The sequence below is a fragment of the Aplidium turbinatum genome, chromosome 1, assembly GCF_918807975.1.
Source record: "Aplidium turbinatum chromosome 1, kaAplTurb1.1, whole genome shotgun sequence".
Taxonomy (NCBI): domain Eukaryota; kingdom Metazoa; phylum Chordata; class Ascidiacea; order Aplousobranchia; family Polyclinidae; genus Aplidium; species Aplidium turbinatum.
Window position 1 is genome coordinate 16,643,396 of NC_137472.1, and position 20,944 is coordinate 16,664,339.

Here is a 20,944-nt window from a genome sequence, read left to right on the forward strand (position 1 = left end):
TAATATAGCACACCTTTCTCGTTTTACATTGTTATTTTTACATAGATTCAACGAATAATAACAAAACACAACAATTCATGCTCACAACGTGTTCCTTTGCGCTTGAAAGTCGATATATTGAGCAACAAGATTGAAATAAAATAGATTGAAAAGCAGTGGACCGTATTTTAAAGCACCATTGACTTTGAATGGTATGTCATATCTTGAAGGTATTACAAAGACAGACGACCTACATCATATCACTAGCTTTGAAAGCCTGTGCTCAAGTTTGGTAGACTGCTTTGTAAAACGTCATTTAAACCATTTTAGTAGTTTCAAGATTTTAAACTGGCAATGGTTTGATTTGCAGTTTTCTAATAGAATTTTTTTTCATTTCGTAAAGACCACTACATCAAATCTTATCTTTTTAAAAGTAAAAAAATCGTAGAGAAAAAGGATTGCCAACTCAGCAAAAGGTAAGAAATTTGTAAGAAAAAATATGTTAAAAAATGGTCACTTTTTAGTCCGTAACGATGGAATTTAGAGACAGTTTATTAAATAGGGACAGTTGGATAACAGAATGATCAATGAGTTTCTGCTCAATCGTAAAACAACAAAACGATTTGAAAGTGATCTAACTACTTCATTAATACTTTCGCAAATAGTTCAAAGTTTGAAATAAAGAGTTTGTTTATAAATATAAGCTAGCTACTGAATGCAACCAAACATTTATGAAACGTCATTCAACATATAATACAATGTCATTAAAAAGTTGTAATAGTATTAAAACATATTTTAGCGGAGCAAGGTCAAAGTTTAGGGAAACGATTTGCTTCTCTTAGCCCTCTCCTAGTGGCTGTGCAGCTTATACCTCCGTGGTATCGAATACAAAAAGCTGTAGATATTTTTTCACATGTCCATTTTGCTGACAACAAATTAAACAATAGAAAAACAGTTGTTAGTTGCAAGCTGTGGTTTGCTATTAGATAATTTTTTGCTTAATGTGGAGAACTCAGCGCGTTTAGCTTATTATGGAAAAAGCGCGAGGTATAAAGAAAACTTCCCAAAAAAAATGTTACCACATTTAATGCATGTGATGCTGGCTTAAGACCTAAGTTATTCTAAGGGTATTCTAAGGGTATTCTAAAGGTATTCTAAGGGTAATTCTAAGACCTAAGGTATTCTGAAAATTATCAAAAACACTGAGCTGTAATTGAACAAGTGCTCTGATGCCTAAAGCTAGAGCCTGAAGCCGACCTGTTGATTCACTGTTCACTGTTGGTGAAATTGTATTTCTGTTCGCAGTTTTAGTTTGTGCAAGTCGGAGTGAAGGGTGTTGATTTAGCTGGTCTGCTGTTAACTTGAGTTGTGTTATAGAATGATTATTTATTTTGCAGATTCGAGTTTTAAGTTTAATAAAGGCAAATAACGGTTACAACAATTTATTAAGGTTTGCTATTAAATGCTGAAAATAGATTCAATACTAAATTTGAACTTTAGTTCTTGATACCTTTGTTTGATACAATTTTGGTAGAGAGGTAATTTTTTTAACCATAAACAACCTTTTGTATGAAGTTGAGAAAAGCTCCACAATCACTGATATTCTTTTTGTAATCATCCACTTGGAACCCTTTGAAACATTGCGCTCCTTAGTCGGCTTTATACGTGAGCCATACGTGTGTCGTTGCAACAAAACGTAACTTTAGATGCCACCAACAAACGCTGAATGACGTGTCCAAAGTTAGTTGATTACTGGAAGAAGAGATTTTCTCTGCGAGGTTTCAAGGTGCCTTCGAATTATTATTTTTTGTGTGGCAAGGAGTAATCTAAAGCAGAGTAATAATGGTTTTTGCTACCAAACAAACAAAACAAAGTTAGATACAAAGGTACACCGCACAAAGGTAAGTGCAGATAATGCTAAAATTATTTGAACTCAGTTTTACCTCTATTTTAGGTTTTAAGTAAGCAGAAACTCTTCGTGTAAAAATGTCTAACAGTGTGATACAAATCGCTGGCCTTGTTCTCTCTATGATTGGAGCAATCTGCACCTTGCTGGCGGTCGTGCTTCCTGAGTGGAGAAGAAATGATCCCAAAGGAGAAGTTATAGAAGCAGTAGTTAGGCATGAAGGTAAGTTTTCAAAATTGCAAAGTAAAAACAGTGTTTGGCTTTGAATCTTTATCCTTGGACTGAGAAAGCTTCTGATGTGTTGTTCCTGGCAATTTCGCATACTTGTGAAATCTTTGAAATCAATGACGCAGGCCGATCACCAAAATTGGCAAAGTGAAGTTTTCCGGTTGTCAAAGTGGGTGAGTTGTTGTTCCAGCTAAATAGAAAGAAGTTCTTCTGAAATTCATTGCTCAAGCACACACCGTGAGAGTCGAACCAGCTGAGGTTTGGTTATGCTTCTTAAAAAGTTTATGTAGTCACGGGCCCAGTAAAAAAATTGGACTTACTAAAATCAACATTTGATGAGATAAAATGTTGTGATTTTAATTAGTTCTATCTATGACCTCTTGCATTTCATTGCTGAAAATCTGTAATCTCAAAAACCTTTATTCTATCCAAGCGTTTCCTCAAACGTGCCAGTGAAGTCTATTAGACGTATGTACGTAGATACAAGTACTGTACGACTTAGGGTGGGTCGATTTCTCCATTTATCATATAAATTTGAACATAGATGCGACGTTACCTTCTAAAAATTTTTATGCACAGCAGCTCATTGCCCCAATTACCCTCTGTTCTTATAACAAGCATCTGAAATAGAAACACAAGCATCTGAAAGTGTTCATCTGACATTTTGCTGCGTTTTGGTTTCAATATGTCATTGCCCATTGAAAGCATTCTTTCAACTTATTCAAAATTTGGAAAGTTTGATAATAGAAAAATGCAAACAACAGCTAAAATATTAAAAAGTATACGTTGACGCTATATGCTAAAAAACCGCGAAAACTTTACGGCGTAGCCTCAAGCGACAATTAGCCTATCCAAAAAATGTGGCCGTAAGCGTTAGCGTAAACAAAAAGTTTACGCCGCAAGTCTACGGCGTAGAATTTGCGGCGTATACGTACATCTTTGGGTAAATGGTTAGGAGCACACCATCACATTGAAATTTTAACACTTTATTCAGTATGGCAAGCCTCGCCTAAATACCGATTTATGCGACAATTCAACTATTTTGTGTGAAAATCGACCCAGTGTAGGTGGATCGATATGGGTCCTCATGTTAGGTAATAATGAGAATAAAAATCAGAAAGAGTTACGATAAATAAGCTTTAATCTTTTATTTCATGTAAACTGAGACCACCCCATGCAGTTTTATTAGAATTATGTTTATTGTTTAAATTGCGTTTATCATAAAAGTTTTATCAATGAAACTTTACCATGTAAATTATTATCAATTAATTAAGTTACTGCAAAAAATACAAGTGCCCCAGGCAGCAAAACCCATCATTTTTACATTACAGTAGCCTAAAAATATAAATTGCAGGGATAATGACGGATTTTGCCGCCTTCTTGTAGCTTATCGGACTTAGTAGCTATGTTTTTACAACAGTTGGGGTTATTGATAACTAAAAACTTGCGCAACAGTAGGCTACATTAGCCCTTGCTTTAGCTTAGCCTTAGAGTGTAATCCGCAGGATATTCATTTCGATATTACCACAAAGCAACTGGATAATGTTTTTACTGCATTACATTGGTGGTGAAAGTTAGTGAGCCGAAAACGTCGCATACCTGTTTGAAACGTATAAACGCCATTCAAGCGTGCAATTGAATTATTGATTGTCAGGTTATTAACTTTCAATAAGATGTCAGATTTAACAATCAAATTAAAAACGAACTGTTTTTTTTGTTTGACTACGGTGCTAGTTCATTGTTGAAAGGAGTGACTTTCCAATTGGATAGCTTGATGACAGAAAGAACTCCTAATTACTCTTCTAGCCTAGCCTATATTGGTTGTGATGTATCCTACGTTTCACAAATATTTTGAACTCTTCCAGGCATTTGGATTCGTTGTATTTCATACTCCACTGGTCTTTGGCAATGCGACGACTTTGATGCTTTCTTCCTCGGCTTGCCCGCACAGCTCCAGGTAAAATGACTAAAAATGAGTTTGTTAGAAAAATGAAACATGAACAAACGTTTCAGATTGATTATAAATATTGTAATACAACCAAGTTTTCATTTTCAAGGTACATTATTATACTTCTTTTTAGAAGAAAATGAACTATACCTAGAATGTACAATGTGGCTACGTGTTTGAGGATTATCACTTTATTAGACAATGGTTCTCAAACCGAGTGCCGATGTCCGAATTTGTAACGCAAAGCCTTTGATTGCAAATCGAGTTGCTGACGAACTGGAGGCTATAGACGAGAATACAAATGAATCGCAAAAGTTATTTCAGCAAAAATTAAGTCAATTTTGGTCTTTGGACAGTGGCAAAAATGAGTTTAGCTAGTGCTGACTGTAAGTGAATAACTGCTCTAATTTATTTCAAACAACATTAAAATTTGCTTTGAATAACTTGTGAGCTGTTAAAGGAGCACTTCCATAATCCTACACATCACTTAAGATTGCCCGAGGATTATCAATGGTGTCTCTGGTGGGGATCTTCTTTGGTATTCTGTTGTCAATCTTTGGGATGGATTGCACCACTTGTATTACCGAATCTAAGAAGATGAAGAGCAGAATCGCTTTAGTGGCTTCTGGGTTTTGGCTTTTATCAGCGATTACGATTGGATCCGCCGTTTCTTACTACGCCAACGAGGTAGCTGTTCTTGTATCTCGACAATGTTGTCGAGTAGCCTAACGTAGATTTACATTGCAACCTAACGTGATGAAAAATGTGCTGACCATGCATAACATATCTTTCTGTTTTTGTTAAGATACCATCCTAGCATCTTTCATTATTATCATATTCCGTAGCATCCACCAATGCAAAGTATTAACTCTGAAATAACGTAAAACGTTTACCTAAATGCAATCCTATGTGGTTGATGCCGAACTGCTCAACAAATTTACGGTTTTACGACAACACTTTGCAGTAAAATTAACCAGGGGTTTCAACCATTTTGCTTCAAATGGTGAAGGTGTTTTCATATTTTTAAATGACAAACTTTTTTTTATTGTTGGAGGTTTCAGGAAGTGTCTTATTGTGAAGGTTTCACAGTCACACATTTATAAACATTGCTAACATGAGATCTACTTTTTTGTTGTAACTTATATGAATTAAAACATTGGCACAAACTGTATTATGCAGAGTGGAAAAGGCACCAGCAGTAAATCATTCATAGATTAAGCAAATCTGCCTATTTAGCAGTTTATTTTGCAAGCTTTTTTTTATGCAACAACCGTAACTATCTGATTAAAATCGTCGATTACTGATCTACCAATGATCTTCTAATAAACTGATTCTTAATTGACTAATTAGGCTACTACCTAAATCGATCGATAATTTATTAATTATAATTATTTATTTACTGATTATATTATTAATCGATTATTTACTTTGTTTGTTTATTGAAATGTGACTTTCTCTTTAGGTGGTTGAAGAGTATACCCTTTCGTCTGCTCTGCTAACTGTGGTGGCTAACCAAGGTACAAGGTTTGTTTTTGGGAGTTCTTTGTTCCTTGGATGGGCAGCCATGGCAATCGGAGCTCTAGGAGGAGGCATCATGATGTGTGGGAGCTGTTATGTGGAATCAGAAGATGACGAATATTGGAACAAAGGACCTGTAGGAAGAGGAGTTCGTAGAATGAGGAGCTCTTTCAGAGAAAGCTACAGAGCTTTCAGACCAAAACCAAAGACTGATGAAAAAAGAGAAGTGGATTACGTTTGATTGAAACATTTCTGCCCAATTTGCTTATTAGCAAGTCGCTGAATTTGAACATCAAAGTGACTTGAAGCTTTGAAAATATAGCAGTTTTATGTATTAATGAAACTTGCTCATTTGCACATACAACGACTTGCTCGTTCTTTCCTTAGAGCAACTTTTGCCTACAAAGCATGATCTAGTCTTCTTTAGTTTCTATTGTCTATGTCTGAAACCCAACCATAGGAAAGATATGATCAGTAGCTTATTTTGTTCTCGAAATTATTTTGTAGGCTTGCATTGCCACGTTATACTGACAAAATGAAGCCTGAAATGCAAAAAAACCAAAAAAAGTTACAACAGTTGTTATGTCTGTTGCAGATTTCCATTATTGCACAAGCTAATGTTTTTGTTCCTTTTGGTTATCACAGTTTCCTTTCTGTTGGTAAATATTTTCCTTTATTGTTTTTAGGCAAAACAAAGTTGTTTAGTTTAGACTTGTAAAAAATACTACAAAGCGTCTACCCTGGGCTATTGTAAAATTTTTACGCTGTTCTGTTAATAACATCAATAGGCTATCGGATGAGAACATTTGTAAATATTTTCAGTTTGTGCTTATCCTACTGTAGGCCTACTCTAACAATTTGTATTGTTTTAGCCGTCTAAATGATCATTTTATCTGCTAATCTTCACAAGACAAGGCACAAATCTGACCAGAGGTTAGTTGTGGTTTGCACCCAGGGCCGTAGATAAAATAATTTGGGCCCGGTACTAATGAGATCATTGGGGCCCAAATCCAGAAACTTTAAAGAAAAAACCCCACTGTATCCAAAGACTACACAGTGGTTTCTTCAAGTTTCTGGCCCTCTTGGAAAAGTTATGAGCCCTTAAGATCATCCCGGGTCATGTCTAAAAGTACCTCTGGACCTCCCTGTTAATACTACCGTCTGTACTCGATGAGTGGTTGTCTGGGGAGTAAGACAGCTTAGTTTTGTATTAGCCTAAACTACAGTAGGGTTGGGATGCCGGGAAATCCCATCTTAAAGTCAAGGTGTATCAGTCATTTGATCTTATTTTAATCCATTAGTTGTTTGTTTTGAAATAACTCTGGGGAAATTTGGAACGACAACGCTGTCTATGTTAGTTGGAAACAAATTATCGGGTTACAAAAATCACCAAAACCATGTCGATTGGAATCGAACATGCTTCTTTAAGTTACTTTCTTGTTAATAATGACAAATTTGTCAAATCATTCAAATGACAAAATTGCTGATCAATTGCGACAAAACTTGAGTTTACAGTAGTTTATGTGGGCACTGTGTGAGCTTGGAAAAATCCACTCGACTTCTGATATGAACAATCTTGGGAAATGAATATCCTTCAGCTTTGAATTGTACCCGAAATCTCAACTCAGAATCTACTAACCTACATCGTGTCAGTACGCAAAATCGCTACCGATTGTTTTGTTGTAAGTTTTATGCGATTTGATTTGAAGCAGTTCATGTTACGCCACCCATTTTTGAATTTTGAATCTTGAAAAATGTGTGACATCTAGAATGGTCTGCGTAAAGTTGTTTTGGCTAAACAGAATTTGAGCATGGATTTTTTAGCCAACAGCTACAGTAGAATAGGTTTATTATGGATTAGTAGATGAATATTTTCCGATAAAGAGGATGATAGTAGGCCTAACATGATTTCGTTTTTATAAACTTTAGCAAAATGGCTAAATAGATTTACTGGCTTTGACAAATTTTTTTTTAGTTTGTTTTAGATTTACTGTTTCTTCCTTAATTGACAAAGCCATGCTGAATGATGACCGACAAACCAAACCCCATTAATGTAAACTAAAATGTTAAGCCTTTATAGCAGTATTTTTATTTTTTATCAGCTAGCTGAAAAAAGCTAAACCATCGAAGTATGACTGACCGTGACGAAGGTGGGCCTCCAGTTGGACGTCTAGTAAGCTGTAGCAGGGTCTTACGTAAGTTAGACCTTTGAATATTGAGCTTCTGTTGCAGTAGGTTACCTCCTTTTTTCAAATTTCCAAAAAACATTAAACAGACTACAGTGAGTAGCCCCTTGGACAGCCGTGGCCGCGTTGTCGGCCGCAGAGCGGTTAGCTCGGCCCTGCTTATAATGACCTGCAAAGCATCAACTATGTTAAACTATGCAGTTAAAACAGTTTTCAAATGGTTATTCTGAAAATTAGTTTATTTGAATGAATACGTATCCTCATAAAAAAAGCTTTATCGAAAACATAGTTTTAGAAATTTTGTATAGCATACTTGTAAAGATTTTGACCACTGTTTTATTACTGTTATAAAAATGCCACTGAAGAAAGTATTTTCTGAAACTCAACATGTCGGAATTCTACTAAACAATGTGCTCTACAGCGTCTTTAAGCGGTTATGTTTTTGCGTACCACTGTAAAAGGCTTATCTGAGCAGAAGAAAGCGTATATCCGCGATGGTTGAAATGCTATAATACACATTGCCATAGCTAGTTTTTCGTATTTCAATAAACAACTTTAAAGAGCAATACCTTTGTTTGATAAAGAAATTTCAATGAGCTACACTGCCACACGATTCTTTAGCAGGTTATCTGTTGTTTTTATATGAAGACGGGTTAGGCATATAACAAATCTTGTATATAATGTCAAATCGATATGAGGGCGGAGATATCTTGATACAAAAGAATCCTTCACCGTTAGAAGTCGCACAGCGAAACTTTAAACCATAAATTTGTGGCCTGGTGGGGCTTTTAAATTACCAATTTATATTTTGTGCAATTGAGACGAGAAAAAATTCACAATCAGAAATAAACAATACAATAGTGATACTTTGTTAAAACGTAGCGTAAAAAAATGTAATACGACGCAAAAAAAATGTAATATCAAACGAAAATGAGAGTATGAAACAAGACGAACGTCTTCATTGAAAGCGGCTATATCAGCATTTTTTATCCACTAAATTATATTTAATACCTATTTAGAGTAAATAACAAATAAAACAAAGCTAAAAAACAAACATTTTATAACACTGCATTGCCAAAAGATTGTCTCCAAAGCAACGATACGTCATACATATTATTTGAATTACTCAATTTGTAACATCTGAATAACAATTGGCTCATACGAAATTTAATTAACGTTTGTATTCTATCATTACTTAGACCCCGTTTAGCTTTTCTTCTGTAGTTCATTTAAACTGATCTTATAAATTCGTTTAAATTAAAAAATTAGTTTAGTTTTAACAAAGGTATTGCTTCGTACTTGGTAATTGAGATGAAAAATGGTTTCATGGACAGCACATACAAAAATGACTAAAAGAGACAAAGTTAAAATATAGACTGATAGCGATTAAGATTTTGCTGGCTATCGTACCTTCAATAGCTTAGAAAACTTGCTGTGAAATGTTTGATTTGGTTTAAAAATACATCAAACGAAAGAAGAAAGAAGCATTGCAAAAAAGATAAAGGAGATACAAGAAAAGAAAAATTGCATAACATAATATTATCCATCAATAAGAAACTATTGTAAGTGCAGTTAAGAAACTACTGTAAGTGCAGTCACTGATTAAACCCTTGTTGCCATGTGTTAAAATCTACACATTACACAGGCTACTCTCCAAAATTTATTGTGATAGCTTTAACATACCTACGTCTTATGAAATCTAAAATTTCTACAAACCAAAATATACTGTTACAGTATTTAGTTTGCAAATCTTCTTACAATTTGTTAAAGACAAACGAAATATATCTGAAGTGTAACAAAGCATAAAAACTGCAAATAGTACAGGTTTTTGGCTAAAATACGGTAAAGTCATTGGCGACAAAATAAATAACATCTTCAGAAACAGCCTAATGTAAGTTGAAAATTGATATTTTTACGATATTATAGGCTTAGTAGCTTAACCATGGTTGAGCTTAGCATAACAGACTTTATTTTGTCCATGGAATCTTAATGTAAAAGATCGTTTGGTAAAAATCTTTCATAGACTAAATAATATTTTTGGATGGGTCAGTTGTCACAAACATCGAGTTTGGTTCGAAAAAATCAATCTTAGAACAATTATTTTAATTGTACTATATTTTTGAAAGAAAGTTTTACAGTAAATACAAAAGATAAAATTTTTGTCGGAATTATTGGGTGTTGGCACCTGATTGATGGTGCCGAAATAATGCAAAACTAGTGACCTCATTAAACAAAATTGCTCTCGCTTAACCTACTGAGCTATCTGGGAGGGTGCGTTATGATGACAAAATGCCTCCATAAAGTCACCTAGTCAAATCTCTCTGAAAATATAAAAAATAAACATAACAGTAGGTTAGTCGTGCAATCGGAGGCGTCCAAAAGATGTGATTATTGTGCTTGGAACCAAAACTTATGTCAAAATTTAGAGTAAAAAATTATCTTACAGAAGTAAAATTTTAAAACAATTTTTTTGGTCAATTTTTGTTTTTTGGAGATTTTTTTTAATATCGAAAGGTTAATATGATATACAGTCTTTCGAATGACTCGTTTTATCGGTGACTAGAACCCTTATCGTAGGCTACTGGTAGTGGTATGCAAATAACACAAAGATTTTCAAATCTTAATCAAAATTTGTCATTTGGGTTGATTCTGCACTCAAGTTACTTTGCCTTTGAGCAACGCTGAGCTGAGTGTCATTCTTATTGGGTCTGATGCTGCTGGTACTGAAGCTTCGGCGTTTACCGTCTCTGTGAAAAGATCGAGGGATCATCTTGTCCACACTCATCATTTTTCTGGTGCTGTGCAGTTTCCCGGCATGTCCTGAGGATGGTGCAGCTTCTTTCTTGTTCTTTGATGTATCTCTTCCTAAAGCTTTCGACGTTCTTTTTTTCTCATTGTTGTTTGATAGAGTAGATTCCTTCCTGTCTAACTCCCCATGTTTTTGTGAAGTTTCCTTCTCTTTCTCATCAGTGTTAATGATTTCTTGATGATATGGAGTCGGGGTACCGGGAATTGCTACCAGCCCCAAACTCGTCATGTCAGTATCGTCCTTTGGAACTATTCGGATCGTGGAAAACTTTTTGTTCGGTTCCTCCAGCGGCTCATCGATGTTAATCATAGCTTGGCGGCTCTGTATGTAGATGTCCATGTTAATTTCGAGAAGATTTTTTTAAAATCAAAATCATATAAAGTTACTTGTAAAAATGAAAAAATCTTAGGCTACATGCAGGGCGTAGCTATGGAGAGCTTGGGGAAGCAATCGCCTCCTCTTCAAATAAGAAGTTTTAATGCTACTACAAAGTTTTAATGACATTGTATTACGTGTTGAAGGATGCTTCATAAATTTCTGGCTGCATTCAGTAGCTACATTTTTTAACAAACACTTTATTTGAAATGTTAAAATAATTACCCTCCAACAGTGACTTTCTAAATAATTATGTCAATGCTACCATGAAATAAAAAAAAATATGACTTGGAGCCAAATTTGTAAAGCTTTTTATTCAACTGCTAGTATTGTTTAAATCTATTATACTTTTCAATATAAACTTTAAAATTTATACCAATAAAACTAAAACGTAACATTCCCTATAGGTAGGGTATTTTAATCTCAAAACATTTGTACGATAAAGCACACGTATTGTAAAATAGGTAGCATCTCACATTTGCCATTGAAGATTTTCTAGATCCGAAATCAGGCCTTACGCTTCTACCGGTCAAACTGTTGCTTTGACCAGAGAAAACACCAATCCAGTGATGACGAATTTCCTTTTGATGGATGCAGAACATGTACATTAGCAGAATTCCCTAAAACAAGAAATAATCACTTTATTTAATCAGTTCAAGAACATTGAAATTTTTTAGGCGTAAGCTGCGTATAAAAATACAATAATAGTCAATATGTATTGTTTTTTACTTTGCCATCCCGGCTGCATTGCCAAGTCGTGAGAGCCCTGGAATGACATTCGAAGGGGCGCCGGTTCGACACCGCTCAAGAGCATGCGGCTGTGTCTTTGGCAAGACACGTAAAGGCATGCTGAAGGTGGACACGAAGGTCGGCTTTTTTGCTTTTTCGTCCAATTAACTTAAATCTTCAACCACCGGGAGTTAGCCAGGATAAGACAAAAAAGTCAATATGTTATTTATGCATATACAAGCAGGTTTGTGCAATAAAACAATATTCTACAATAACAGTAAAAAGGTATTTCGTCTACGTGCTACAGTGCTATAGCTACAACGTCAACGCATACAGCAACATAACTAAGCCTAAAGCGTGTTTTCAATGCGGTGAATTACCACAGAGACAAAACAATAGACGAGAAAATACAGAAAAAAATTAGAAATGAAGAGCTTGTTTCCAAAACCGCTTACATCCACTTTCGGTGATTTCGAGAAAACCACGAAAAACGTTTATGACAGTTTCGCTTGGTAAATGTAATGCGCTTTTGATTTCTAACGATGTATAACTACCTACTGAATTGAGCCATGACGTTTGTCCAGATCTAAGGAATATTAGAAGGCTTAGAATCGCCTTTTTATAAAATTAGAAATGTGGATATAAGCGGTTTTGGAAATAAACTGGAGAATAAAAATTGCCAGAATGACAGAAACCAATTTTTGAAACCATTTTTCCAAGCTGACCACCACTAATTCATCACCACAATCCAAATTCACTTTAAAAAAAGCAAAAAAACACAGTTATAAAGCTCAAGTAGGCTACTAAGCAGTCTGAGCACCGTTGGTAGCTGCAACAATAGGCTGCAAGCCTATAACAGTGCTTATCAGTGTTGCCAGATAGTAGATGCTTCAAACTACCAAACACATTTCAAATTTTGCCAAACTGACCAGAGACTGACTGTCAACTCACCAAAAATGTCTGCCAAAGTTCTGCCAACTCAAAATTTACTGCCAAACAACGTAAAATTCTGCCAAATCTCGAATTTGGTAGTGAAATTTGCCAAATGGTAACTCTGCTGCTTATTACGAAACGATGACGAAAACGGTTTAACAATCAGCGATATGTCACGTCATACAATGGCTTAATATGATTGGTTAATTGTGGATACAAGTGGTTTTGGAAACAAAGTGTGATGGCGCGTAAGCGGTTTTGGAAGAAAACGCAATTTTTAGTGTCGAATTTGAAGCAGAAAGAGAAGGTTTTGGAAAAAAAGGAATGGATAGTAGGTACCTATGGTAATACTCTACCTAATGACACTCTAAACTCAATTTTGACACTCTAAACACTCTAAACTCATTTTTAAAAGTGGCGCCTAAGCGGTTTTGGAACTGGGCTCTTCAAATAAACGTTACCAGGGCCGTTGAGAGGATAATTTAGGCCCGGTATTAATGAGATCTCGGGCCCAAAATCAAGATACTTCCAAGAAAAACAAACTATATTCAAACAATACGAGGTGGATTCTTCGTTCTAGGGCCCGCTGAAAAGGTTACAGGCAGATAAAATCATTCCGGCGTGGGTCCTAAAGTACCCCTGGAGCCCTTATCAACGCTACTGAACGTTCGAGATGATAAAAGGATAGCCCTTTGCCCCAAAAGTTTGCACTAAAAATAGTTCATTACTACACTGCTAAGAAAATGTTGTTTACCACACTAGAATGTACTTACCATTGCAATAGCGCCAACAGTGAAACAAATCACTGCCACCCACGCCGATTTGGATGAAGGTGTTGAGCCATGCTTGGCTGCTGGGATTATGACAGTACTCAGTATCACTGAAAGACACAAAAGTGGTTCGTAAAACACGTGTTTTATTAAACAAGTGTTTAACAGTTAATAAAGGTGTTTTATGAAACCAAAGACTGTGGTAATCTTGCTACTAAAAGGAAACATTGAATTTTTTTGCTCGATTTGTACCAACGTCAACAGCATTATAAAAAATACCAATAAGCACACCACGGATACACAGAATCGATACTCGTTCTTGAGCACAGCCACGCAATTGCGCACACACAAATAATCCCTAAGTTGTGAATCGTAGGATACTCCATTTTTTTCGTGGAATAGCAGTTTGGCTCATTTTATTACATAATGACGCTCTTAGTGTTCGTCATTATTACGTCATTACATTGTGCGTCATTAAACTGTATTGTGAAATGTTTATAATATTAAACAAAGAGTTTAGATCAACATTCAAATTTATCAATTTAATTGTGAGTTAACTAGGCTATTTGAGTGAGCATTATTTACATTGGAATATTGCATTATATTTTGTTAGTTTTTTGGACATAAAAACTTTTCACTTCCTTAACTCCCATCTATGCATGCCCAATATTGCCGATGTGAATAAAATGTGGTTGAGCGAGCGAGAAAATTTTACAAAAATTGAAAAAAAATACTAATATTACCGCTACATGTGAAATTACAAGCCGAAAAACGCTCCATGAACAAAATATGAGATGGGCCCCTAGGTAGAAGTAGGCCCTCGGTCGGGGTTTGGAAAGCAGTGAATACAGCCTTGCATGGTTTAAACTATTGAATATCGAGTTTCTGTAGCAGATATTTTATTTTTTAAACAGCCAAAAATCATTAAACAAACTAAAATGAGTGTGCCCCTAATCAGCCGTGGGCCTTCCTTGGTCTGGAGGTACGGGAGCCAGTTAACACGGTCCTTAGTCTACTCATTCAGTTTATAATATATAAAATCTACAACTAATAGTTTTTAAACCAATATTGTCAAATTGTAAGTGCTAGCTACTGAATAATTTTATTCACCAGCAATTTTCAAAGAAAGCAAAAGCTTTTGCATTATTCTAAGAGTACTCCATATGGCAACTGATAAAGTGCTAACAATTTGTTTGGTTGATGTGAAATAACTTGCAGCATTTTCTGGATTACACTCTTACTATTTTCACACGAGAACTTACCAATGGCTAAAAACAAGGTGATGATTGAAAGTTTAATGAGATGGCCCTTTATACGTTGCTTGTTTCTCTCTTCTCGTTCGCTCAGGTTCGATTTTACTATTCCAATTACGATATAGAACAGGATTGCAAGAATAGGAAGGAGAACGATGCCAAAGGGCGCTATGAGGCTGATGTACAAGTAGCCATTGGCGACAAAACACCTGAAATATACCAAGAAGTAGCATTCGTAACAACGAGATAAAAATACCGATGTACTTAAGAGTTTAAAATAGTGGTGCAAAAATATATTTAAAAAATACAGTTCAATGAGAGATGATTTGGTTTAATTGGATTGGCTCACCTTTCGCTGAAGTAATAATGATTATCAGTGTGTATGTCATCTTTGGAAAATGCTACCAGAATGGCGACTACAGAAGCAAGGAGAGGAATACCGTACGATGGTAGGGCCGATTTAAGGAAAAAATTGCTTATATGTCCACCTGATGGGCGCTTGAACATCACCAAAAGTAGAACCCAATATGATCCTATCCAGAACCAAGCACAAAGAACCGCAAAATGGCAAAGAAAAGCGCCTGAGACGAAAAGGGTAAAATTAAACGGATAAACAGCATGCAGTAGCCTACGGTATGTTAATGTTTGTGCTACAATTGAACAAAACACAAGAAACTTTCATTTATGTTGCACAGTTTTGATGGTTTAGGTCTTGTAAGCTATCCTATAGATTTGGATAAGAACACAAGCAAACAGAAATTTTAACTTTCAATTGAAATAATGAAATAAGTTACAATATTGAAATAATAAACTGCTTGTTACGTGAAACAACAAATATCTGACTAAGACGTTGCTTTTCCACCTGTGCACTTTACGATAGAACCATTTGTGAATGTGCAGGCCAACCATCATTCTTTTTATCCCATAACACTCATCATCGCCTATCAAACAACACGCAATGATTGAGTAGCTTTCAGTTTTGTAACTGAACCGAACAACTATACTGTAATTGTCTTGCCTGCAGGAGACAAGTCTAAAATGTATTCATTTAGTATTTTCTCGTTATGTAGACGCTGAGCTTTCCGGGCTAAGCGACGCTCTTAATTCATAATTTTAGAGGTTGTTTAGCGACGTTTAAATGTGGAACCAAAGCTTTTCTATTAAATGCTTACAAGTCGCAAAGTTAAAAAAGGACATACGCTTATCCAAGCAAATAAAATGTTTCTACTTTACACTAAGAGTTCAAAGACGTGTTTTTCGCAATTTTTTTGTTCTTTTTTCAGCCACTACTCTTGCTTGTTACATAACTCAGTTTATTTACTTCCTGTTAAAAAACACGTAGTTTAACTCAGATATTTGGTAAACGAAGTTCTTTTCTATCACAAGAAATCGAGAGTCTGCAAGATGGCCCAAAATAGATGAGTCACAAAGAGCAAAAACAATTGGGCTTTTTATACGGTACTGCTGCACTGTAAAGTAGAAGATTAGGAAGTGAAAACGACTAGACTACCAAGCTATACTTCAGACGAATCAACATTTTGCATATGGCCTGCAGATGCAGTCTACTTTTAGCTTGCGTAGCCTACTCACTTAGTCGCAGAATGGTAAACACGCACCAACAAAAATCAGTTGAACATGATTTAGCATTATAGGCTAGTCTAAGTTTTAAAGTCGCTCAGGTAACTGAGCCAGATCAAATAGTTCTTTTATTAATTTAGAGTAGACCTATGCTTGAATTTTTTCCTGTTGCTGCAGCTGTTTATCTAAAACCGCGGTAGTCTAAATCTATGTCAATACACCCCTAGCCTAGTCTAATGTACAAAATCTACTGGAAGTTTAAATAGCAATCAAAAGTAGCAACGCAGGACATATGCTACATCTACTTTCAAGTTCTGTGGACTTTGAGTCTTTTTAAAGCTTACCTGCTATGCAAGCATCATGAACCTTTCGCTCTGAATGAAAATATTTTCGTTCTGAGTTGCTGATGGCATAAACAATAAAATACAGAAGCAGACATAAACACAGATTGACGATTATAATATGGGTTCGTTTTACCCGGAACTTTCTGCAAAACAGCAAAAACAAATGAAAACGTTAAGTGCTTCTTTGAAATTTTTTTTCCAGTTTTCCTAAAATTTTAAAAACTGCTTGTCAAACTAATACAGTTATCATCATGAGCACCAAACAAATTTGGAACAACAAAGAGAAAACACACAAATTTCTCTTTGTGTGTGTTCTATCACTACTCATCGTTGCTTTGGTGTGATCCAAAAAATAAAGCTCTGTCTGCAGTTGTGGTTTGTCAAATGTTAGAAAAAAAAGCATTAAAACTAGCTCTTCGAATTGACGCTTGACGAACATTCCTCATGTCATTCGTTGCACACGGGTTTAAAACATTTTCCTTAACTAAAATTAAAAAAAGTAGCCTACAGGTAGACTACATTTTTCGTAGTGATTCCAAAACGAGGTTTTTATAAAAAAAAAAAAAAAAAAAGCAATTGAAGAATTGAGTTGTACAACTACCTAAGTCACATTTTTGTGAAAATTGAGTCATCACTAAAAATGTGTTGTGGCCTATGATGGTCAATGGTCATTATTAGTCAATGTCTGTCCCAGCACATAACTTTATTAAAAAAACAGCTTAATTTTGCTAAGTTATAACACACGCTGTTGTTTGCATAGAAACAAAAGATTAATCAACGTTGAGAGAACTTTAACTTGCTTTAAAGCAAAAGTCGTATTTTGGACTTGAACTGGACAAAGCAGTGGAAGAAGTTCTTCAACTCAAGTCTTCAATTGAAGTTGCCCTGTTTACAACTACACAGCTAGTACAGCTATTTAATTTGGTACAGATACTATGCAGGGGTGTGCAACCTTTATTACAGGAGGGCCAGATATAAATGTCTGGGTGAAACCGCGGGCCGCACGTTTATTTAATTATGCATTCTAGTAGTTGCAGGCACAAAAAGTAGTGTTTTTGTCATTCATGTTATTCTTATGGCATTATTGGGGGTCTCCTAGCAGAAATAATAAGTTAAGACGCATAAACGTTCTGAAGAAAACTGCTATTCAAATTTATTGTCACAACGACTTTAAACGAATTCAGTGAGAAATTTGCAGCTGGCTTCTTTTCCCGACGACTTTTTCCTAATTTACTTTAATGGAAGTGCTCGCAATTCGAAGTCCAATTTCCAAGTGTTCGTCTGTCAGAACTGATCGACAAAAAGATTTCATGACGCCCATTTTAGAAAAAAATTGTTCGCACCAATACGTTGAGCCAAAAAGAACCGTTTTAAAGCCATGGATTTTTTCAAATGGTGAAAGTCATCTTGGTTGAGATGTTTTCGGTAAAAATCGCCCAAGATTCATTTATAAATACTTAGCTTTCAAATCCGTTTTCTCTTGAAGATCAATCAGTTCAAGTTGGATTTCAGCTGGTGCTTTGTCAATGTCTGTGTTGAATGGCGAAGAGAATATATCAAACAAATGTTCATGCGATTTGAAGTCCTTGAAACGAGCCAAAAATTCATACGATAATTTTTCAAGTTGGCCTGCAAATTCAGTTTTCTTCTCAGGAGGCAGTCTATATAGTCTCTCAAAGTTGAAAAGTGGAAAAGATTTCCTGTCTGTATGTGGGCTTTTTAAAGTCGTAATTTGTTCATAAAGCCTTTTATGTGACCATACATTTCATTCGCATAGGCTACTGATTTTTTCGTTGCAGTCTTGCGTTGAGTTCATTCAGGTGCGTATTTATACCAACCAAGAAAACCAGATCGCATATCCAATTTTTGTCTTCCATTTCAGCTATTGGGTGCCCTTTAAGTTGCAAAAAATTCACGACTTCTTTCCGCAGTTTGTAAAATCGTCGCAATATGCAGCCCTTGCTTAACCAACGCACCTCGGAAAAGTACAGTAGATCTTTATGTGTCGTGTTGAGATCTAAGTTACTAAATGAAATTACTGCCATAATAACCGGGCTCAAGACGAGTTTGAACTTCAAGGGTTTTGTACACAAGTTTTGCTGGTGAATGATACAATGAAAAATTGCTATGTCATCATCGATTTCCTCTCCCTCAAGGCAGACTTCAAGAGACCTATGAATCCAATGCCAGTTCCGGACATGGATCGAGCACCATCAGTTGCGAGTCCGCATAAGCTGGACAAGTCCAGTTCGAACTTGTCAAAAGCATGAATTAGCCTACTTCAGTAAAGATGTCAGCACCAGTTGCGGTGCCCTTCATTGACTGCAGTGACTGAACCTCTTTCATTTTGTTCAAGTTTTTGTCCACTCCTTTTACAAATATGGTCAACTGTGCTGTGTCCTTCTGGTCCGTATTTTCATCGATCGCAAAACTCCATGAAACACAGTTCACCTTATTCCTGAGAGTGTCGCTAATATCATAAGCAAGATCATCGATACGCCTTGCTATCTTCCACCGTGACAGACTTATTTTCTCGAACTCACTCTTCATCTTAGGACACATTTCTTCTGCGACATCGATAAGACACTGCTTCACAAAATTACCGTCAGAATACGGTTTCGTAGTTTGAGCGTTTCTCTGTGCAATTCTGTGCCTCTGATCTACTGACGTTCCAAATAATTAAATACAATCGGATTAGCGGTGGCCGGTGGAAGATTTCCAAAATGGTTAACAGAAGGTGCGAAATGTACAATAATCCACTCTACAGTGAATTGTTCGCACGTACCAGACTAAACTAAATTATAAACACGTTTCGCGGGCCGCACACAATTCAAAATTGACACATCTTTGCGGGCGCACAATTTTTCTTCGAGGGCCGCATTTGGCCCGCGGGCCGCACGTTGCTCACCCCTGGAGGCTATTCACCAACCGCGTAAGCCTACCAGTCTGCTTAAACCTGGAGAAAACCTCTGCCACATAAAACGGCTGTCATGGCAACAAGCAAGTTAGGCTAAGGCATCTAATTTGTATCAACATATTAACTATCAATATCGTTTTTGTAAAAAGAACTAAAATTTTATTCGAACGGAAAAAACACAAAACAAACCCACCGGTAACCAATGTATGAGAATAAAGTCAAAAGAATCCCGACGATGGCAATTGCTGCTCCTATGTAAGTAAGAATGTAGAATCGCTCATACAGAAGGTCAGCTAAAGTAGGGAAAGAAATTGTATTGCTCCAGCAATTGTTTGATTGAGGAGATTAGAACGCTAGTAGGCTTCAGAGTAAGAGGTCCGCACAAATTAGCAGTGATGTTTGGAATTCAATCGACTCAAATATGCAAGAGATGATAAGCTCTCTCAAAAATACCTTCTAGTTAGCCATCAGCAAAGAATGATTTATGAAATAACTAGTGGTGTAATCGGTGTAATCTCTAATGGCCTATTTGCATAAAAGAAAAGATAACACTTTCTCTACCCATTCACACAAACTGATTTCATCTAGCCTACTCTCTATAGTTAAGACACACGACAAAACTCTTTTTTGTAACCCAACCAAAGCTGAAGATAAAAGTCACTTTTTTTACAACAGATTTTTATTTTTTTCCTGAAGCCTATATCACTCGCTTATGCCAAAAGCTTCATCAACGTGTGCAAAGGCATAAGATACAAACACATGATCGCAGCTAATTCTTACACTCTTGGTGGTCTTCATCATTAGATCCAGAATAATCGAAGATACCAGAATCATTGCCAATACTCGTAGCGTTGAACAAGTTTATCAGAGTAGTAGCTTCTGTGAAACAAAACATGAATGAAAATAGACTTTAGATGTGGCTTTAATTCTTAGGTTGCAAGATTGTAGATGTGACACTTGCTCAAATGATATGTGATGACATCAGGTTGTTTGCAGACAAAGAAAACAATGTTCCAGTATCGTGAAATAGCAGCATTGAAAGTTTAAAAATAACACAATAATAACTCTAAGAAATTCACGAAATACACCGCTGCAAGTGGAGCAAAATAAGTATTTCACTTTAAATCAACTTCTATAAAAATTAAAAGTCTAAACGTGCTTAATAAGGCATCAAAGACTGGGACATGAAAACTGAAATTTTGTTTCTTTTATTTTTTGCAATGTGAAAAAAATACTACAAAGAAAATTAAAATTAAGGTTTGAAAAAATTACAGGAGACCTAGTTTGTAAAAAAAAATGTTTGCTATTGTCTTACCCATCACTGGCGGCAAAGTAAGATCACGATGGAAGTTGGTCTGCTCACACAATTTCTGTTTTAACTTGCAGAAACCTTGCTTTTTAAAGGCTGGTATCTATTACTATACAACAAAATAAACTCCTAACATTTCTTTCTCTGAAAAATAGACAAAAG

At 35.8% G+C, this 20,944-nt stretch overlaps 2 protein-coding genes across 2 annotated transcripts; one reads left to right on the top strand and one right to left on the bottom strand.

Annotated features, from left to right (window-relative positions):
• The first annotated feature begins 366 nt into the window (after positions 1 to 366).
• On the top strand, positions 367 to 6,181 carry LOC145771060 (claudin-1-like). The gene is made up of 5 exons (XM_082582807.1): positions 367 to 455; positions 1,934 to 2,107; positions 3,979 to 4,070; positions 4,554 to 4,748; positions 5,524 to 6,181. The coding sequence occupies exons 2-5, from the start codon at positions 1,966 to 1,968 to the stop codon at positions 5,818 to 5,820; spliced, it is 726 nt and encodes a 241-aa protein (XP_082438933.1). The 5' UTR covers positions 367 to 455; positions 1,934 to 1,965; the 3' UTR covers positions 5,821 to 6,181.
• A 4,204-nt stretch (positions 6,182 to 10,385) lies between these two features.
• On the bottom strand, positions 10,386 to 20,815 carry LOC145784342 (uncharacterized). Its single transcript, XM_082596178.1, has 9 exons — positions 20,789 to 20,815; positions 20,254 to 20,352; positions 19,667 to 19,766; positions 16,557 to 16,699; positions 14,984 to 15,215; positions 14,644 to 14,843; positions 13,385 to 13,491; positions 11,426 to 11,569; positions 10,386 to 10,895 (listed from the first exon to the last, which is right to left on the bottom strand). Exons 1-9 carry the CDS (start codon positions 20,790 to 20,792, stop codon positions 10,386 to 10,388), a joined length of 1,539 nt encoding a protein of 512 aa, XP_082452304.1. The 5' UTR covers positions 20,793 to 20,815.
• Positions 20,816 to 20,944: the final 129 nt, after the last annotated feature.

Coding starts and splice junctions, on each gene's coding strand:
- LOC145771060 (XM_082582807.1), top strand. CDS start 1,966: ATGTCTAACAGTGTGATACAAATCGCTGGCCTTGTTCTCTCTATGATT. Junction 4,071..4,553: donor GCTTGCCCGCACAGCTCCAG/GTAAAATGACTA, acceptor ACATCACTTAAG/ATTGCCCGAGGATTATCAAT. Junction 4,749..5,523: donor TTTCTTACTACGCCAACGAG/GTAGCTGTTCTT, acceptor CTTTCTCTTTAG/GTGGTTGAAGAGTATACCCT.
- LOC145784342 (XM_082596178.1), bottom strand. Junction 15,216..16,556: donor TCATGATGCTTGCATAGCAG/GTAAGCTTTAAA, acceptor TTTTCGTCTCAG/GCGCTTTTCTTTGCCATTTT. Junction 13,492..14,643: donor CACCTTGTTTTTAGCCATTG/GTAAGTTCTCGT, acceptor TGTGTCTTTCAG/TGATACTGAGTACTGTCATA.